General features: G+C 38.0%; 1 protein-coding gene across 5 annotated transcripts in view; it reads right to left on the bottom strand.

Moving 5' to 3' along the window:
• The window catches only part of Atp11b (ATPase phospholipid transporting 11B (putative)), a 114,000-nt gene that overhangs the window by 70,743 nt on the left and 23,502 nt on the right, over positions 1-19,755 (bottom strand). For all 5 annotated transcript variants that reach the window (XM_045161141.1, XM_045161139.1, XM_045161140.1 and 2 more), the window contains exons 2-4: positions 18,753-18,869; positions 5,650-5,739; positions 3,055-3,135 (exon numbers count right to left, since the gene is read on the bottom strand). In XM_045161141.1, the coding sequence (XP_045017076.1) occupies positions 3,055-3,135; positions 5,650-5,739; positions 18,753-18,869 (288 nt within the window). The remainder of the gene's footprint in view (positions 1-3,054; positions 3,136-5,649; positions 5,740-18,752; positions 18,870-19,755) is intronic.

Below are 19,755 nucleotides of genomic sequence, written 5' to 3'. Positions count from 1 at the left end.
TTGTTTGGGTCACTGACAACATGATAGCCTCTGCTCTTACATATAAATGAAAAAGGATGACATAAATTAATAAACTGTCATTCAATAGAGCCTGGATTGTGGCAAGCGCTGTGAACAGAGCACAGAAGGATGTTAAGAGTAGGTGAAACACAACAAACTAAGGTTTAAGTATCTGAATAAAAGGGAGATTGCGATATGCAATTACTAATGGAAGAAGCTTCCAGGAAGAAGACACTGTATGTCATAAAGCTCAGAGACAGGGGCATGCTTACTACATTTGAGGATGAGTGAAGACTGTGGCTGAAGACACTGAGGAAAGAAGGAAACATGGCAAGAAATGAATTGGGAACCAGAGGCTAAACTGTGTATTATATCTGCAGATCAAGGGCAAGACTGGCATTTTGTCTGAGTTTGACAAGAAACCACTGAGCAACTGTAAATGGGGGGCGGGGGAGGACAGGATGATCTCATGTTAAGGGACCAATTAGGCTGCATAGAAACAGTGGGAGCCCAAGAGTGGAAGTGAGACACTACCACAGGAGAATAATGCAATAGTTCAGGGAAGGATGATTGGTGACTTGGACCAATGCAGTACATCTTGAAAGCAAGGATAAAAACAAAGGATGAGGTTTGCTGGTAAGAAGATGACAGCGCCATTAGTAAGTGGGGGAACAATGAGAATAAATGTAATAAATGTAAGATTCTTGTATGTAAAATGTGTAAAAGTGTGTGTAGTTGATAAAGAAGTTTCAGGATAGATATAAGTTTGAAAATATAAACATTGAGATGGTCTGGATGAGATCACCTAAGAGCAAAGTATTTATGAAAAGAAGTCCAGGGGTGGAGAGATGGTTTAGTGGTTTAAGCATTTGCCTATGAAGCCTAAGGGTCCAGGTTTGAGTCCCCAGAACCCCACGTAAGACAGATACACAACGTGGCACATGTACCTGGAGTTCATCTGCAGGGGCTGGAAGACCTGGTGCGTCCATATTCTCCCCCCACTCCGACCCCGCCATGTAAATAAATAAAAATAAATCTTAAGGAAGTCCAAAGGACGAATGTGTTAAATATATAATACTTGATTAAACAAATGCCATTTGTAAAACCAAGAAAATATGTAACTATATGGAGTGATTTATATGCATATTCAATTACAGACATAAATCCTAGTCTCTAAAAGAAGAGTGAAGAAAGGCCAAACTTAGTGAGTAGTATTCCCTAACATACTAATCTATAGTCCTCTCTTTTATCATTTTTTTAAAAGCAGGTTTTCACTCTAGTCCAGGCTGATCTGGAACTAACTCTGTAGCCCAGGCTAACTGTGATAGTTAAGGTGTTGTCAACTTGATCTGTTTAGTAATCCACAGGCTGCTTCTAGGAAGGATCAACTAAAGGAGGAGGTCTTTCTCCAGGATAAGCCCTTCCCCCAGAGTGGGCGGCCCTGATATAGGAAGCTCTGGCTAGAAGAGTTCCCTTTTTCATTCCTTCCTTCCACTTGGCTGCCGGAGCTGCTCCCTACCTTCTAGCGTGGATTGAAGACCAGTGTGGACTAAAGACCAACATCAACTGAAGACCCACGTGGATTGAAACCCAGCAGCTCCTCAGGAAGCCTCCAGGCTTTCCGGCACCATCTGCAGTGCCGGGTCGGGACTGCTGAGGCATCTGGCCATGTGGACTGAGCAGCTACCAGGTTCGGTGATTCTCGGGCCTGCAACTGCTATTGGACTACTGTAAGCTAATCCAATAAATTCCCTTTTCAAAATAATTCATTCTAGTAATTCTGTTCCTCTAGAGAACCCTGACTAATACACTAACCTTAAACTTAAAGACAATCCTCCTACTTCTGCCTCCCAAGGGCTGGAATTAAAGGTGTGTGCTACGATGAAGTAACATTCTTCATCCCAAAATGTTTACCAATTTTATTTCCATAAACATGCAATCTTTATATTTTATTTTATTTTTATTTTTATTTTTTTTTTGGTTTTTCGAGGTAGGGTCTCACTCTGGTCCAGGCTGACCTGGAATTAACTCTGTAGTCTCAGGGTGGCCTTGAACTCATGGCGATCCTCCTACCTCTGCCTCCCGAGTGCTGGGATTAAAGGCATGCGCCACCACGCCCGGCTACAATCTTTATATTTTAAAATAAGAGATTTTTGTGAGCTCCTAATTCCACTAGAGAAATGTGGCAGGAAATGAACTAGGAACCAGGGACAAAGCTGTGCATATCTCTGTAGGTCAAGGGAAAGACTGCCGTTTTGTCAACTCATAATTCCATCAGAGAATATGGTGGTTTGAGTATGAAATGCCCCCATAGTCTCATGTGTTTGTGATTAAGGCTCACACTTAATCCATAGCTGACAAAGCCTTTGGGAGATGGAGCCCTGCTGGGGAAGGTATGTCACTGGGGGCAGACCTTGAGGCTTATTAGTCTAGACCCTCTGAGTGTTTGCAGCTCACTCCTGTTCCTCCCTGCAGATGTGTGAAGATGTGACACCCTGTTGTCTACTTTGGGCCATGTTTTCCTCTGCTGTGATGAACAGTCTCACAACCGTAAGTCAGAAAAAATCCTTTCCCTCTTGTAAGCTGCTTGTCAAATATGTTGTACTAGCAATGAGAAGGTAACTCTTAAGAGTAGCACGTCACACAAAAGCCAACTTCACAAAGGAAAGCCACAGAAAGTAGGAAAGCACTTTATGAGTGTTCATACCAGCAACAAACATTCTACTCTGTAAACCTATTCCTTTGAACTGTACTTTCTTTAGACATCACTAAACTTTAAAGATGATTATAATGTTTTATAAATAAGTTAGTATACATACAACATCTGTATTCTTAGTAGTGTCAAGAGAATAATTTATATTAACTGTTCATGAAGTCGCAAGGTACCTGAAATATAAATGAGTCATTAGTTGAATTTAATCTCATATCAACATATCAAGCAAATCTGCTACTTTGAAATGGAAGTTACTTTCACAATAAATGTTAATTTGGAGTGGCAATACTAGCAATTTCTGATAGCATTTTGGGAAAACAGTAACAGGAAATATTTCTTACCTGTTTTATGGCAGTTACTGTTATCACAAAGAATAATGGAAGTCCACTGGTAATTGGACTGGTAGGTGTATCAATCATAAGCTAGATTTAAAGAAAAAAATGCAGAGCATTACATTTTTATATTGTTTACGTCATATTATTATCATTTTTTCTTGAGGGAGGGTCTCACTGTAGCTCAGGCTGACCTGGAATTCACTATGTAGTCTCAGGCTGGCTTTGAATTCACAGCGACCCCCCTACCTCCTCCTCCCAAGTGCTGGGATCAAAGGCGTGCGCCACCGCTCTGGCTCTTACCTCACTATTATTGATACCTAACATTTTATAGGACTACACGACGTGTATGCACAGGATCACAGGCGCACCATCATGCCTGCTACTCTTTCTTTACACACAGGTACTTCAGCTCTTCCCAATATTCTCAAGAAGTGCGTTACAGTTGCTCAGATCTCATTCCACATTTCTTTGTACATCTTAAGGAATGCTGAAAAGTCTATTAATGTTTATGCTAGGATTCAGAATAAACTCAATTCTGAGAAAAGTAACTAGGAATGGGAATATGAAAAAGAAATTTTCCCACAAGTGACTTTGAGGAGAACAGCTAGGAAAATGACAGTGCCATAGTGATGTAAATCATAAAACTAAAGTTTCCATAAACTGTTGGAGAAGTAAAGAAGTTTTTGCAGCAGTTGATACACAGCTAGTAAGAACAAAGAACTTGGGATTTATTAATGTTTCTTTACTTTGGATAGGCCAATGAGATTTATCCTATCCAACAGACATGCTGAATTCCTGAGGTTAGCTAGTCATTTCACAAATGCATGCACAGTATATGAATACAGTTAGTATAACTACACATATCCCCAAGAAATCCAAATATACGCTCTAATATAAATTTAGAAATTCCCTGTTTGAGAAAAGTGCCTTTGAAAAGTAAATGTTTCCTGAAGTTTAAAAATCATTATTTGGCTAGCTTTTTCTTTTGAAATCTTGTTTCTCCTAGCATAAAATTCAGTTTTTACACAAAAATCTATTGTCACACTGAAAGAAAAGCTTTAAGTTTTATCAGAAAATAAGCTTCTTATAGGAAAATAGTAATCCCCATATTTACATCCTGACTTATTGTCAAGGTTCATGGGCTTTTCCATTGATATTTTGATATATATACATACACACACACACACGCACATATACATATATACATATATACATATATATATATATATATACACATACATACACACACACACATACATATATTATTTTTTTTGTTTTTGAGGTAGGGTCTCATTCTAGCCTAGGCTGATCTGGTATTCACTTGGTTGTTTCAGGGTGGTCTTGAACTCCCAACAATACTCCTACCTCTGCCTCCCAAGTGCTGGGATTAAAGGCGTGTGCTACCACTGCCAGCTTGATATATATTTTAAAATGCACAATACAAAAATTCAGTTATTGAATAGTTTATGATGAATACAGATTTTGGCCAAAAGAAAGTTCTCCTACATAAAGAGTCTTATTCAAGTGGACACTTGAAAATTAGTATTATTGGCTGAGTATGGTGGTACATATCTGTAATCTCAGGATTTGGGAGGCAGAAGGATTAGTTTATAACCACCCTGGGCTACTTGAGACCCTGTCTCAAAAAAAATTAATATATTTTTTTTAAATTTAAAATTCTAGGTTCAGGCCAAGTGTGGTTGCCCACTCCTTTGGTTCCAGTACTTGAGAGCTGAAGAAGGAGAATTAGCATGAGTCCAAGTCCAGCCTGGGCTACAGAGTGAGTTTCAGGTCAACCTGAGCTAGAGTGAGATCCTGCCCTGAAAAAACATACCAAACCCAAATTCTAGATTTAAATGAAATCTGTATGGAATGGGAGTCTTGCCATGTTGCCCCAGATGGCCTCAGAGTCCTGGCCTCAAGCAATTTTGCTCTGCCTCAGCCTTGGGAGTATCTGTTATTGCTGGCTGATGTCACCACATCTGGCAAAAACAAAATTTAAAGGAAAAAAAAGGCCAAAAATTTTTTATACAAAGATGATTCCACAGGCAAAGATGTGCTAAATAAAGCACTAGATTTTCAGTCAAGATATTTATATTCTGAGACTGCATATCTTGGCTTAGATTCCAGTTATCAACAGAATATCACATGAGTTAAGAAACAAAACACAATCTTAGAATTTATAGCCTACTTAAAAAAATCCTGGGGGGACTGGGCGTGGTGGCGCACGCCTTTAATCCCAGCATTCAGGAGGCAGAGGTAGGAGGATCACCCTGAGTTCGAGGCCACCCGGAGACTCCATAGTGAATTCCAGGTCAGCCTGAGCTAGAGTGAGACCCTACCTCAAAAAAAAAAAAAAAAAAAAAAAAAAAAATCCTGGGGGGGAGGGAGGGTATTACCATGGGATATTTTTTATAATCATGGAAAATGTTAATAAAAATTGTGAAAAGAAAATTAAAAAAAATCTTGATATAATTTTGATCATTTATTTACTAAATAGTGAGGAAATTCTAAAAGAATAAGTTCCTTAGTAAAACAATACTTTTCTAAGATATTGTATGAATTATGTTTGCAAAATAATCCATTCAGTGATAAACTTACCTGAACCAAAAATATAATAAGGAAATAAAAGTTTGCCACTCTTCGAAATTGTTCAAATAAATTTTTTGGAATAAAATTCCACACAGTATACTATGGGGAAAAATAAAGGAGAAATCAATGAATGAAAATTTTAAAACAATATAGACTATATAGATAATACAATCATAAGAAAAGTAAAATCCTATTTACTAAGTCCTCTTAATATTACAGATGTTGTAGATCTGATATTCAGAATATACTTTAGAAACAGGAGACAATATGGAACCCATCAATTTTGCTATTAAGTTGTTGGTCTTTTCAGAAGTTCAAGAAACAGATCTGAAATAACATCTTAATAATTTATTCTGGTCTTTGGTTATAAAAAACTAAAACCCAAGTAATAAGAAGAGTTGATACGAATGCTGATTAAGTAAAAATTCAACTTATGTTTTATTTATCTCAGTGTCAGAAACACAATTATTCAATTATTTTATTGTATAGAATATAAAAAATGACCCAGAATGTTAAAGAAATATGAATGTTCTACAAATGATCAGTGGGATAACTACCAAAAACATTCATAGGGCACGAGACTGCCAAAACATCACTCTAAGAATGGTAGAGCATAGTGGCCAAAAAGCACGTATGTGGGGGCGGGGGAGCTAAACTACTGTGGCAAAATTCTTAATTGCAACACACATTAAATGACATTGGATTTAATCTCTTTATATGCTCTGTTTTATTTCCCTATAAAATGAGGATCATAAGCCAGGTGTGACAGATCACACCTTTAATCCCAGCACTTAGGAGTATGAGGTATAGACAAGGCCAGCCTGAGCCACAGTGAGTTCCAGGTCAGCCTGGACTACAGCGAGGCCTTGCCTCAAAACCAAAACCAAAACAAAAAGATGATAATAAGCACTTTTATAGGGTACTTAAGAAGATTTAATGAGGGTTGGAGAGATGGCATACTGGTTAAGCGCCTGCCTGTGAAGCCTAAGGACCCTGGTTCGAGGCTCGATTCCCCAGGACCCACGTTAGCCAGATGCACAAGGGGGCACATGTGTCTGGAGTTCGTTTGCAGTGGCTGGAGGCCCTGGCATGCCCATTCTCTCTCTGCCTATGTCTCTCTCAAATAAATAAACATAAAAAAAACCAAAAATAAATAAAAGGCTATGCCACCATGGCTGGCCTTTTACTTTTTTTAAAAAAAGAAGATTTAATGAGTTAATATATTGATAAAGCACTGAAGAGTAGAATATAACTTGAATTAATTGTCTGTTGTTACTAATCAACCCAATAAGCCCATCTTGCTATATTGCAGGGATGATCTATATAGTACACATTTTATCCACAACATTACTCATAAGCTAACATTATATATGAAAAAGAAAACAGCTTATAGAAGTTTTACTTTAGCCTATCTACACTTTTAATAGAATGCAGCTTCTCTGTGGGTCATTCTGTAGATTGCTCTACGTCCAGTTTATAGTACATGTATGGTTGGAGATCAGAGTTTTGCAGCCTCAATTTAAAAATTCTTTTTCAAGCTGGGTGTGGTGGCACACGCCTTTGATCCCAGCACTTGGGAGGCAGAGGGAGAAGGATGGTTTTGAGTTCAAGGCCACCCTGAGATTACATAGTGAATTCCAGGTCAGCCTGGACTAGATGGAGACCCTACCTCAAAAAATAAAAATTAGAGGGAATTACCATGGGATATTTTTTTATAATCATGGAAAATGCTAATAAAAATTTTAAAAAAAGTTAAAATTCTTTTTCATATTTTTAATGAATGAATAAGTATTTATAAATGACTGAAGAGGCTTTTTTTCAGATAGAAATCCTATAGTCAGGCTTTAAGAGTTACTGATTCATTTACCTTTTTTTGGTTGTTTTGTTTTTGGTTTTTCAAGGTAAGGTCTCACTCTAGCCCAGGCTAATCTGGAATTCACTCTGTAGTCTCAGGGTGGCCTCGAGCTCAAGGTGATCCTCCTAATTTTGCCTCCCAAATTCTGGAAGGCATGTGCCACCACGCCCGGCTTCATTTGCAATTTTTATAAACGCTGTATACCCAATTTTCTGTGACATAATATGATTAGTCTAAAGTTACTCTTAAATTAGTTTTTTAAAACCCGAATCAGCCTTTGCCACATAAACAATTTTATAAATAGGTTTCCAGAAGAGCACAATAAATCCAACACTCAGGGAAATACACAGCACAGTACCTAAAATCTTTCTTAGGGCCTAATCCAAACACATGAAAAATGTCTTTTCTGCTGGGCGTGGTGGCGCATGCCTTTAATCCCAGCACTAGGGAGGCAGAGGTAGGAGGAGCCCTGTGAGTTCGAGGCCACCCTGAGACTTCAAAGTGAATCCTAGGTCAGCCTGGGATAGAGTGAAACCCTACCTCGAAAAACTAAAAAAAAAAAAAAAAAAAAAGCCTTTTCTGTTGGTAGTGGCAGCACCAGTGGCTTGAGAATCTGGGAATGAAAATTATGTTTAGAGCTCAAGAAGGAATAGACAGAAACTTTCTGGAATAAAAGTAGGTCACTGTTTCTACATGTACATGAGACTCCGGCAAGGTATCTTACTGAAGTAAAAGGCAGCTGTTGCTACAGGGGTCAGAAAATTTCCTTGTAAATTCCTTATGCACCATGTATAAAACTTTCTAAGAATAAAGTTGACAATGCTCTAAGTTTACATACATGTGTAAATCACGACAGAGAAAATACCCTTTGTCCTTTACAATCTTAGAGAGCAATTACATAAATTGGTAATATGGTAATTGGTTTTAAGATAATTTCCTTTGGCTCTTGGTAAAAAGGAAAAACTGAGAATAATTTTATAAGCAAAGTAATCTACAAAATGCTACAACTGTTATGTCCATGTTTCCTGAAATACAAACATGGCCACAGATTGAATAAATCAAAATTCTATAGTTCTCTTACTGTAGAGATAATAGAGACAACGGTGGTATATTATGTATGAAAATACTTTTTTTTTAATTTAAAAATTTTTTTTTAAATTTATTTATTTGAGAGCGACAGACACAGAGAGAAAGACAGATAGAGGGAGAGAGAGAGAATGGGCGCGCCAGGACTTCCAGCCTCTGCAAACGAACTCCAGACGCGTGCGCCCCCTTGTGCATCTGGCTAACGTGGGACCTGGGGAACTGAGCCTCGAACCGGGGTCCTTAGACTTCACAGGCAAGCACTTAACTGCTAAGCCATCTCTCCAGCCCCTGAAAATACTTTTAAGAAAAACAATTGAGATTTAAAGTTCTTTAAATCTATGAGTTATAATTATTATTACAAATGAGTTAGTTAAAGTTCCCCACAATTATGTAAAACTTTGTAATTAATTCTTTTCCTCTAAGGTCTAACATAAGTAAGAAAACTAAAACAAGGTGATAAAATATTTTTTTAAATATATTTTATTTATTTATTTGAGAGCAAGAAAGAGGGGGAGAGAGAGAATGAGAATGGGTGTGCCAGGGCCTCCAGCCACTGCAAATGAACTCCAAATGCATGTGCCACCTTGTACATCTGGCTTATATGGTTCCTGGGGAAGAGCACCGTGATCCTTTGGCTTTGCAGGCAATGTCTTAACCGTTAAGCCATCTCTCCAAACCAAATGAAATATTTTTAAAGGAAGTGTACATTTAATAAGGAAGGTACTATGGACAATGAAATAAAGACATTATGCATCTACATTTAAGACACCCAAGACAGAGAAACTAAGAAGATTGGTATTAAATAGAGGAAGTCAGGATTACTAAACATCAAAAATTGTAGTCAAGGGTAAAATACACACAAAATCCTTCAAAGGAAAAGCAGCAAGTGAGAAAAACATAACCCTAGAGGTTGCAAACTGAAAGTGAAATGAAGGAGAACGTTTCAGGAAGATAGCAGCACGTGTCTGCAGAGTGGCTTTGTGGGTCAGAAGATAGTACAGTCCAGAGAGCTTTAAAAACACTTATTTGCAAGCAGTGAGTGAGAGAAGGCGGGGGTGGGGGGAGGATGGGGAAGGGAGAATATGACTGAGATGGGAGTGCCAGGGCCCGTAGCCACTGAAAGCTCCAGATGCATGTGCCATCCTGTGCACCTGGCTTTATGCAGATACTGGGGAATAGAGGCAGGGTTGTTAGGTTTTGCAGGCAAGCACCTTAACCCCTGTGCCATCTCTCTAGTCCCTAAAATTTTACATTTTTATTTTTTTCAAAGTGACAGCATTTATTTGATTTTTTTTATTTGATTTGAAAGGCACTCCCATTTTAAAATGAAAAAAAAGGCATAAAAATAATGTTCCTTTTTTCCTCCTCATGAAACTTCATTGAAACAACTAATTTTGTCAAGTAGCAAACTAAATAATATTAGAAACAACCCAGACTTCTGGATTAAGGTCAGATGCTGGATTAGATGCATCTGGATGCTATATGATTATCATGCAGTCATCGTTTCTGACTGAATTTGATTTTTTTTTTAAATTTTATTTTTAAATTTTTTTTTTTTTTTTTTTTTGGTTTTTCAAGGTAGGGTCTCACTCTAGCCCAGGCTGACCTGGAATCCACTAGGTAATCTCAGGGTGGCCTCGAACTCATGGTGATCCTCCTACCTCTGCCTCCCAAGTGCAGGGATTAAAGGCATGCGCCACCACACCCGGCATTATTTTTTAAATTTTTATTAACATTTTCCATGATTAGAAAAAAAAATCCCATGATAATTCCCTCCCTCCCCCCGACACTTTACCCTTTGAAATTCCATTCTCCATCATATTACCTCCCCATCTCAATCATTCTACTTACATATATACAATATCAACCTATTAAGTACCCTCCTCCCTTCCTTTCTCTTCCCTTTATATCTCCTTTTTAACTTACTGGCCTCTGCTACTAAGTATTTTCCTTCTCATGCAGAAGCCCAATCATCTGTAGCTAGGATCCACATATGAGGGAGAACATGTGGTGCTTGACTTTCTGGGCCTGGGTTACCTCACTTAGTATAATCCTTTCCAGATCCATCCATTTTTCTGCAAATTTCATAACTTCATTTTTCTTTACCGCTGAGTAGAACTCCATTGTATAAATTTGCTATATCTTCATTATCCACTCATCAGTTGAGGGACATCTAGGCTGGTTCCATTTCCCAGCTATTATAAATTGAGCAGCAATAAATATGGTTGTTTTCATGATGGCAGCCAATCTGACAGGAGTGAGATGGAATCTCAATGTAGTTTTAATCTGCATTTCCCTGATGACTAGTGACATAGAACATTCTTTTAGATGCTTACATGCCATTCATATTTCTTCCTTTGAGAATGCTCTATTTAGCTCCATAGCCCATTTTTTGATTGGCTTATTTGGTTCTCTATTAGTTAACTTTTTGAGTTCTTTGTATATCCTAGATATTAATCCTCTATCAGATATATAGCTGGCGAAGATTTTTTCCCATTCTGTAGGCTGCCTCTGCTTTTTTTCACTGTGTCCTTTGCAGTGCAAAATCTTTGTAATTTCATGAGGTCCCAGTGATTAATCTGTGGTTTTATTGCCTGAGTAATTGGGGTTGTATTCAGAAAGTCTTTGCCAAGACCAATATGTTGAAGGGTTTCCCCTACTTTTTCCTCTGGCAGTTTCAGAGTTTCAGGTCTGATGTTAAGGTCTTTAATCCATTTGGACTTAATTCTTGTGCATGGAGAGAGAGAAGAATCTATTTTCATCCTTCTACAGATATATATCCAGTTTTCCCAAAACCATTTGCTGAAGAGGCTGTCTTTTCTCCAATGAGTATTTTTTTTTTGGCATTTTTAGTGAATGTCAGGTGGCTATAGCTACCTGGACTTACATCTGGGTCCTCTATTCTGTTCCATTGATCTACATGTCTGTTTTTGTGCCAATACCATGCTGTTTTTGTTACTATGGTTCTGTAGTATAGGTTAAAATTAGGTGTCTTGATACCACCAGCCTTATTTTTGTTGCTCAGTATTATTTTAGATATTCGAGGTTTTTTGTGATTCCAAATGAATTTTTGGATTGTTTTTCTATTTCCATGAAGAATGCCTTTGGAATTTTGATAGGGATTGCATTAAATGTATACTTTGCTTTAGGGAAGATTGCCATTTTCACAATATTGATTCTTCCAATCCAGGAACAAGGGATGTTTCTCCACTTTCTAGTGTCTTCTGCAATTTCTCGCTTGAGTGTTTTAAAGTTCTCATTGTAGAGATTCTTTACTTCCTTGGTTAGGTTTATTCCAAGGTACTTTATTTTTTTTGGATGCAATTATGAATGGGAGTGATTCTCTGATTTCATCCTCTGTGTGTTTGTTGTTAGCATATATGAAGGCTACTGATTTCTGTGTATTTATTTTGTATCCTGCTACATGGCTGTAGATTTTGATCAGCTCCAACAGTTTGCTAGTAGAGTCTTTATGGTCCTTTATGTACAGAATCATGTCATCTGCAAATAATGATAACTTGATCTCTTCCTTTCCAATTTGTATCCCTTTTATCTGTGTCTCTTGCCTTATTGCTATGGCTAAGACTTCCAACACTATATTAAACTATATTATATTAAATATTATTAATATATTATGAATAATATTAATATTATATGTATTATATTAAACTATATTAAATAAAAGTGGGGACAGTGGACACCCTTGTCTTGTTCCTGATTTTAGTGGAAAAGCTTCCAGTTTTTCCCCATTTAGTAATATGTTGGCTGTAGGCTTGCCATAAATAGCTTTTATTATATTGAGATATATTCCTTCTATTCCCAGTCTCTGTAGGGCTTTTATCATGAAGGGATGTTGGATTTTGTCAAATGCTTTCTCTGTGTCTACTCCGATGATCATGTGATTTTTGTCCTTCAACCCATTTATATAATGTATTACATTTATATATTTCCATATATTGAACCATCCCCGCATCTCTGGGATAAAGCCTACTTGCTCAGGGTGAATGATCTTTCTGATATACTCTTGTATTCTGTTTGCCAATATTTTGTTGAGAATTTTTGCATCTATGCTCATGAGGGAAATTGGTCTGTAATTTTCTTTTTTTGTTCTATCTTTGCCTGGTTTTGGTATCAGGATGATGCTGGCCTCTTAAGAGTTTGGTAGAATTCCTTCTTTTTCTATTTCCTGGAAAAGCTTAAGAAGCAATGGTGTCAGCTCTTCCTTAAAGGCCTGGTAAAATTCAGCAGTGAATCCATCTGGGCCTGGGCTTTTTTTAGTTGGGAGATCATTGATAACTGTTCGGGTCTCCATGCTTGTTATAGGTCTATTTAAGTGATTAATCTCATCTTGATTTAATTTAGGTAGGTCATATAAGTCAAGGAAATCATCCATTTCTTTCAGATTTTCATACTTTGTGGAGTATATGCTTTTATAGTATGTCTCTATGATTTTTTGAATTTCTCTGGAATCTGTTATGATGTTACTTTTTTCATCTCTGATTTTATTAATTTGTGTCTCTTCTCTCTTTCTTTTGGTCAGATTTGCTAAGGGTTTATCAATCTTGTTTATCCTTTCAAAGAACCAACTCTTTGTTTCATTAATTCTTTGTTTTTTTTTTTTTTTTTTTGTTTCTATTTCATTAATTCTACCCTAATCTTTATTATTTCTTCCCATCTACTGACTTTTGGTTTGCCTTGTTGTTCTTTTCCCAAGCTTTAAGGTGAAGTATTAGGTCGTTTACTTGCGACCTTTCTAATTTCTTAATGTAGGCACTTAAGGCTATAAATTTGCCTCTTAGAACTGCCTTCATTGTGTCCCAGAGATTTTGATATGTTGTGTTCTCATTATCGTTTGACTCTATAAATTTTTTGATTTCCTTCTTGATTTCTTCATTGACCCATCCATCATTAAGTAGGGTATTCTTTAGTTTCCATGATTTTGTGTATGCTCTATAGCCTTTCTTGCTACTGATTTGTAGTTTAATTCCATTGTGGTCAGATAGAATGCAAGGAATTATTTCAATTTTCCTGAATTTGTTAAGATTTGCTTTGTGTCCTAATATATGGTCTATTTTAGAGAATGTTCCATGTGCTGCTGAAAAGAATGTATATTCAGCAGTATTTGGATGAAATGTTCTGTAGATATCTGTTAGGTCCGTTCGTTCTGTGACCTCATTTAGTCCAGATGTCTCTCTGTTTATTTTTTCCTGGGATGACCTGTATATTGATGAGAGTGGGGTGTTAAAGTCACCCACCACCACTGTGTTTGGTGTTATCTGTGACCTTAGTTCTAATAGTGTTTGTTTGATGAATTTGGGAGCCCCTGTGTTAGGTGCATATATGTTTAGGATTGTATGTCCTCCTGTTGGAGTGTGCCCTTAATCAATATAAAGTGACCTTCCTTATCTTTCTTGAGTAACATTGGACTAAAGTCTACCTTGTCAGATATTAGGATAGCAACCCCTGCTTCTTTTCTAGGCCCATTTGCTTGAAACACCGTTTTCCAATCTTTCACCCTAAGGTAATGTCTATCCTTTGTAGAAAGGTGAGTTTCTTGGAGACAACAAATTATAAGATCCTGCTTTTTAACCCAGTCTGCAAACCTATGTCTTTTCATGGGGCATTGAGGCCGCTGATATTAAGAGATATTATTGAAAGGTGTGTATTTATGTTTGTCATTTTTTTTTTTTGTGGTTCTGGTTCTACCTGTGCTCTCTTGTGGTAACTAGTATTTGAGTGTTGCTTGTTTTTTCTAGGTTCCTTATATGTGTGCTTTTCCTTTTCTTCAGTATGGAGGATTCTATCAAGTATTTTCTGTAGAGCTGGTTTTGTCTTCAAATACTCCTTTAACCTGCTTTTGTCACGGAATGTCCTTATTTCTCCGTCTATTTTTTTTTCTTTTTAAAAAATTTAAAAATTTTATTTTTACTTCTTTATTGAGGGATTGAGGGAAAGAGAAAAAGAGAATGTTTGTGCCAGGGCATTCACTGCAAATAAACTCCAGATACATGCTGCAGCATGTGCATCTGGTTTACTTGTGTTCTGGGGAGTTGAACCTGGGTCCTTAGGCTTCGTAGGCAAGCGCCTTAACCACTAAGCCATCTCTCCAGCTCCCTCTTTTCTTCTTATTCCTCCTCCTCTTCTTTTTATTTTAATTTTGGTTTTTTGAGGTAGGGTTTCACTCTAGCACAGGCTGATTTGGAATTCACTCTATTCTCAGGGTGGCCTTGAACTCATGGCAATCCTCCTACCTCTGCCTCCTGAGTGCTTTCTCTGTCTATTTGAATGGATAGCTTTGCAGGACAAAGTAACCTTGGTTGACAGTTGTTATCTTTCAGAACTTGGAATATATTACTCCAAGCCCAAATTTTACATTTTTAAATTAAAATTTAAAGTTATGTTATTAGGTTTTATTATGGTATTTTCATACCATTATTTTGTTTGCCTTCCCCATTCTTTCCTTCCTCCTCCCCTCTTGTAAGTGCTTCCCCCCCACCCGACTCAGACTCCTTTCTGCTTTCATATTAGTTTCCTTTTGTCCTTTTCCCACTTCTCACCTCTTATTCCCCTCCTGTAGCCTCCTCTCTCAAATCATAGCCTACATATACATACTCACTCTCAATCTTCTTATTTACATATACACAAACATTAAGTTAGGATCTACATAGGAAAACATGGGAATTTTGTCTTCTGGGCTTAGGTTACCTCAGTTAGTATATATGTTTTTTCAATTCCATCTATTTTCCTACAAATATCTTAACTTCACTTTTCTCTATAGCTGGGTAAAAACTCCATCATGTACATGTTCCACATTTTCATTATCCAGTCATCAGTTGGTGGACATTTATGCTGATGCCATTTCCTAGCTGTTCTTTATTTTTATTTTTATTTATTTACTTGAGAGAGACCAGAGAGAAAATATGAATGGACATGCCAGGGCCTCTAGCCCCTGCAAGTGAACTTCAGACATGTGTGCCACCATGTGTATCTGGCTTATGTGAGTCCTGAGGAATAGAACTTGGGTTCTTTTGCCATTTCCTAGCTATTCTTTTGCACATGTGTGTATGGGGGTTGTTTTTGAGGTAGGGTCTCACTCCAGCCCAGGATGACCTGGAATTCACTATGTAGTCTCAGGTGGCCTCAAATTCTTGGCAATCCTACTTCTGCCTCTTAAGTACTGGGATTAAAGGCATGCACCACCATACCCTGCTACCTATTCTTTTTTTTATTAAAAAAATAAATTTATTTGCGAAGAGAGAGCGAGAGAGAGAGACAGACACACAGACAGACAGATAAAGAATGGGTGTGCCAGGGCCTCTAGCCACTGCAAATGAACTCCAGACACATGTGCTCCTTGTACATCTGGCTTACCCAGATCCTGGGAATTGAACCTGGGCCCTTTGGCTTCACAGGCAAACACCCTAACCACTAAGCCATCTCTACAGCCCCCTATCTATTCTTTTTGTTTGTTTGTTTTTTGAGGTAGGGTCTTGCAGTAGCCCAGGAAGTTGACCTGGAATTCACTATGTAGTCTCAGGGTGGTCTTGAACTCAGTGATCCTCCTACCTCTGCCTCCCGAGTGCTGGGATTAAAGGCATGTGCTACCATGCTACTCTTTTTTTTTTTAAAGTTTTTTTTTTTCAAATTTTTTATTTATTTATTTGAGAGCAACAGACACAGAGAGGAAGACAGATAGAGGGAGAGAGAGAGAATGGGCGCGCCAGGGCTTCCAGCCTCTGCAAACGAATTCCAGACGCATGCGCCCCCTTGTGCATCTGGCTAACGTGGGACCTGGGGAACCGAGCCTCGAACCGGGGTCCTTAGGCTTCATAGGCAAGCGCTTAACCGCTACACCATCTCTCCAGCCCCCATGCTACTCTTAATGTGTTCTCAAATCACGTATGCAAGTAATTTTATTGAGAATTTTTGCAGCCATGCTCATTGAGGAAATTGGTCTTTAGTTTTTTGTTGTGTCTTTATCTGGTTTTGGTGTCAGGATGATAGTAGCATTATAGAATCAGTTTGGTAGTATTCCTTCTCTTTTTATTTTGTGAAACACTTTAACAAGTGTTAGTATTAAGAGTTTGATAGAAGCCAGGCATGGTGGCACATGCCTTTAATCCCAGCACTCGGGAGGCAGAGGTAGGTGGATTGCTGTGAGATCGAGGCCACCCTGAGATTACATAGTGAATTCCAGGTCAGCCTGGGCTAGAGTAAGACCCTACCTCAAAAAACCAAAAAAAAAAAAAAAAAAGATTTTGGTAGAATTCAGCAGTATATTCACTTGGTCCTCAGCTTTTCCTTGTAAGGAGACTTAATTATTGTTCCTACTATACTACTATTATGGGCCTGTCTAAATTGCTTATATTTTCTGGCTTTAATTTTTTTTTTTTTTTTTTTGGTTTTTCAAGGTAGGGTCTCACTCTGGTCCAGGCTGACCTGGAATTAGCTCTGTAGTCTCAGGGTGGCCTTGAACTCACGGTGATCCTCCTACCTCTGCCTCCCGAGTGCTGGGATTAAAGGTGTGCACCACCACACCCAGCTGGCTTTAATTTTAATAGGGCATATGCATTTAGAAATCTATCCATTTCATCTAACTTTTTAGAATATAAGTTTTCATACTATTCCTTAACAATCTTCTGATTTCATTAGGGTCTATTGTAATAACTTCCTTTTCATCTCTAATTTAATTAATTAATTAATGAGACACGGGGGGGGGGAGGGAGACAGAGAGAAAGAAGCAGGCAGATATATACAGAGAATGGGCACACTAGGGCCTCTAGCTGCTGCAAACAAACTCCAGATGCATGCACCACCTTGTGCATCTGGCTTACATGGGTCCTGGGAATTGAACCTGGTACTTTGGCTTCATAGGCAAGTGCCTTAGCCACTAAGCCATCTCCCCAGCCCTCTAATTTTATTTATTTGGGTATTCTCTCTCTTTTCTTGGTTAGTTTGGCTAGGAGTTTGTCCAACTTGTTTACCTTTTCAAAGAACCAATTTTGTTTTTGTGTATTATTCCTTGAGTACCTATTCCATTAATTTATGACCTTGTCTTTATTATTTCTTGGAGTCTGGCATCATGTTTTTTTAGTACTGTAAGTTGCAGCAATAGATTGTTTGAGATCACTCAGAATATTTAGTATGCTCACTTATGCTTATAAACTTTCTTTTTAGGACTTCCTTGATTGTACCCAGAAGATCTGGTAAGCTGGAGTTTTTCCCTGTGGGCCAAATACCAGGGTCTTCTTTCTGCTGACAGTGTTGGCTGTGGGCCAGGTGCTGGTCTGCCTTCCACTGCCTATGCCCTCTGTGTTGGGGTCCCAAAGGTATGTGTGGACTGGGGTACAAAGACCTGGCTGTCTGCTTCTGCTAAACTAGCAGGTGGGGTCTCCATAATTTTACATTTTAAATGCTGTGGAGAAAGCATGCTAGAATCTAGCAAAGTCACAACAGCAAACTCATTGTGAGCTGTGATACTGCAAGTGATATGGTCAGAGTAGGTATCCTCTCAAGCAACAGCTAGGCTCGAAGGAGAACTTCGGAACGTAATGTTTACAGAAGTAGCACTGTAGCAAGTAGACTTTAACGTCACAGGGAACTAAGTCCAAACTCTTCAAGCCAATTACAATCTTGGAAGAATTATTCAATTTCCAAACACTTAAATTGAAGAAACTAGGATAATATTTTGTAAACTACATTTAATAACAGCTCTCTCATAAGGTTGTTGCAAGGAGTAAATGATATGAGAAGAAACAAATACAGTATCTGACATTTAGTATGAATATTTGTGTCTTAGCATAGCTACAACTAGAGGTAACTATTTGGCATTAACCTGGCAACAACTGGCAGCTTCATTTGTTTCACATATCATTTCACTTCTTAACTTTGTAAGGATATAAATGTACACTTGCACATACAATCAATCACTTTCAATGTTATATATCAATTTCTTTTGAAACAGGGTCTCATGTATCATAGCCTGATGGTGACCTTGAACTTCTGATTCTCTCCTTCCTCTATCTCCTGAGTGCTGGGATTATACATGCCTGGTTATGAGGTGCTAGAAAATGAACCCAGGGCCTCATGAATATTAGGCAATCATTCTACCAACTGAGCTACATCCCCAGCCCCATATCTACCGTTTTAATAGTAAAATGTTCATCCTTACCTTAGATGAAACAATCCGGTTGTCTATAAATTTCTGAGGTGTGTAAAGTCCATTTTGAGGAAATCTGTTGGCTATGTAAATAGTTCTTGTGTCACTTAGATGTGGTGGGTCAAACCCCTAAGACCAAACAAGAGAAAAGGGATACTGGTCAACAAGTTGGTTATAATACATCACTAGTAGTTTTACCAGACCAGATTATATATATTACTGGTTTGCAATTGCACATAGATTCAATCTAGTTCATTAATGGATATTAGTTATATATTTTTCTTTCACAGGTAAGCAGATATAAATAAACTAGATAATAACTTTAGTAATGAAAAACAATTTGCAGCCTGGAGAGATGAGTGGTTAAAGGTGCTTGCTTGCAAAGACTGTCAGCTAAGGTTCTATTCTCCAGTACCCATGTAAAACCAGCTGCACAAAGTGGCACATGTATGTAGTTCATTTGCAGTGGGAAGAGGTGCTGGTGTGACCACTCTCGTTTTCTTTCTCTCTCTCTCTCTTAAATAAAAAAGTTTTTAAGGTTGCAAAAAGGTTTTAAGTTAAAAAAAAAAAAAAAGATGGGAGACCTGTGGAAGCTTTTTCCAGTACATTTCTTGCTTGTCATTTCTGTGGATTTTTGCCTTATCTCTGAAGGAGTCCTGCTGAGAAGGTGCAAAGGAAATCTGTGCATCTGCCTACTGCTCAGCTGCCTTGCGTGACAGCAAAGTGTTATGCTTATTTTTAACTTTCCCATGGCCACACCAATTTGATTTCAGAGTTTTGTTCCCCAAAGGCTCATATTCATGCTAGACAATCATTTATTTGTGCTAGATTTTAAAATATAGACAGGATTATGTTTACAATATTTCTGGAGGAACACATGCTCTGGCCTCAAATTCAGAAGACCATTTCTCAAGGTACAATGGTAATAATCTTTGGTGGGAAAGTTTTCACAGGTGACAAGAATACTGATACTTGGGGCTGGGGAGATGGCTCAGTAATTAAAGGTGCTTGCTTG

This window comes from Jaculus jaculus, chromosome 11 (assembly GCF_020740685.1).
Source record: "Jaculus jaculus isolate mJacJac1 chromosome 11, mJacJac1.mat.Y.cur, whole genome shotgun sequence".
Classification (NCBI taxonomy): domain Eukaryota; kingdom Metazoa; phylum Chordata; class Mammalia; order Rodentia; family Dipodidae; genus Jaculus; species Jaculus jaculus.
This window is presented reverse-complemented; position numbering and strand designations above follow the sequence as displayed.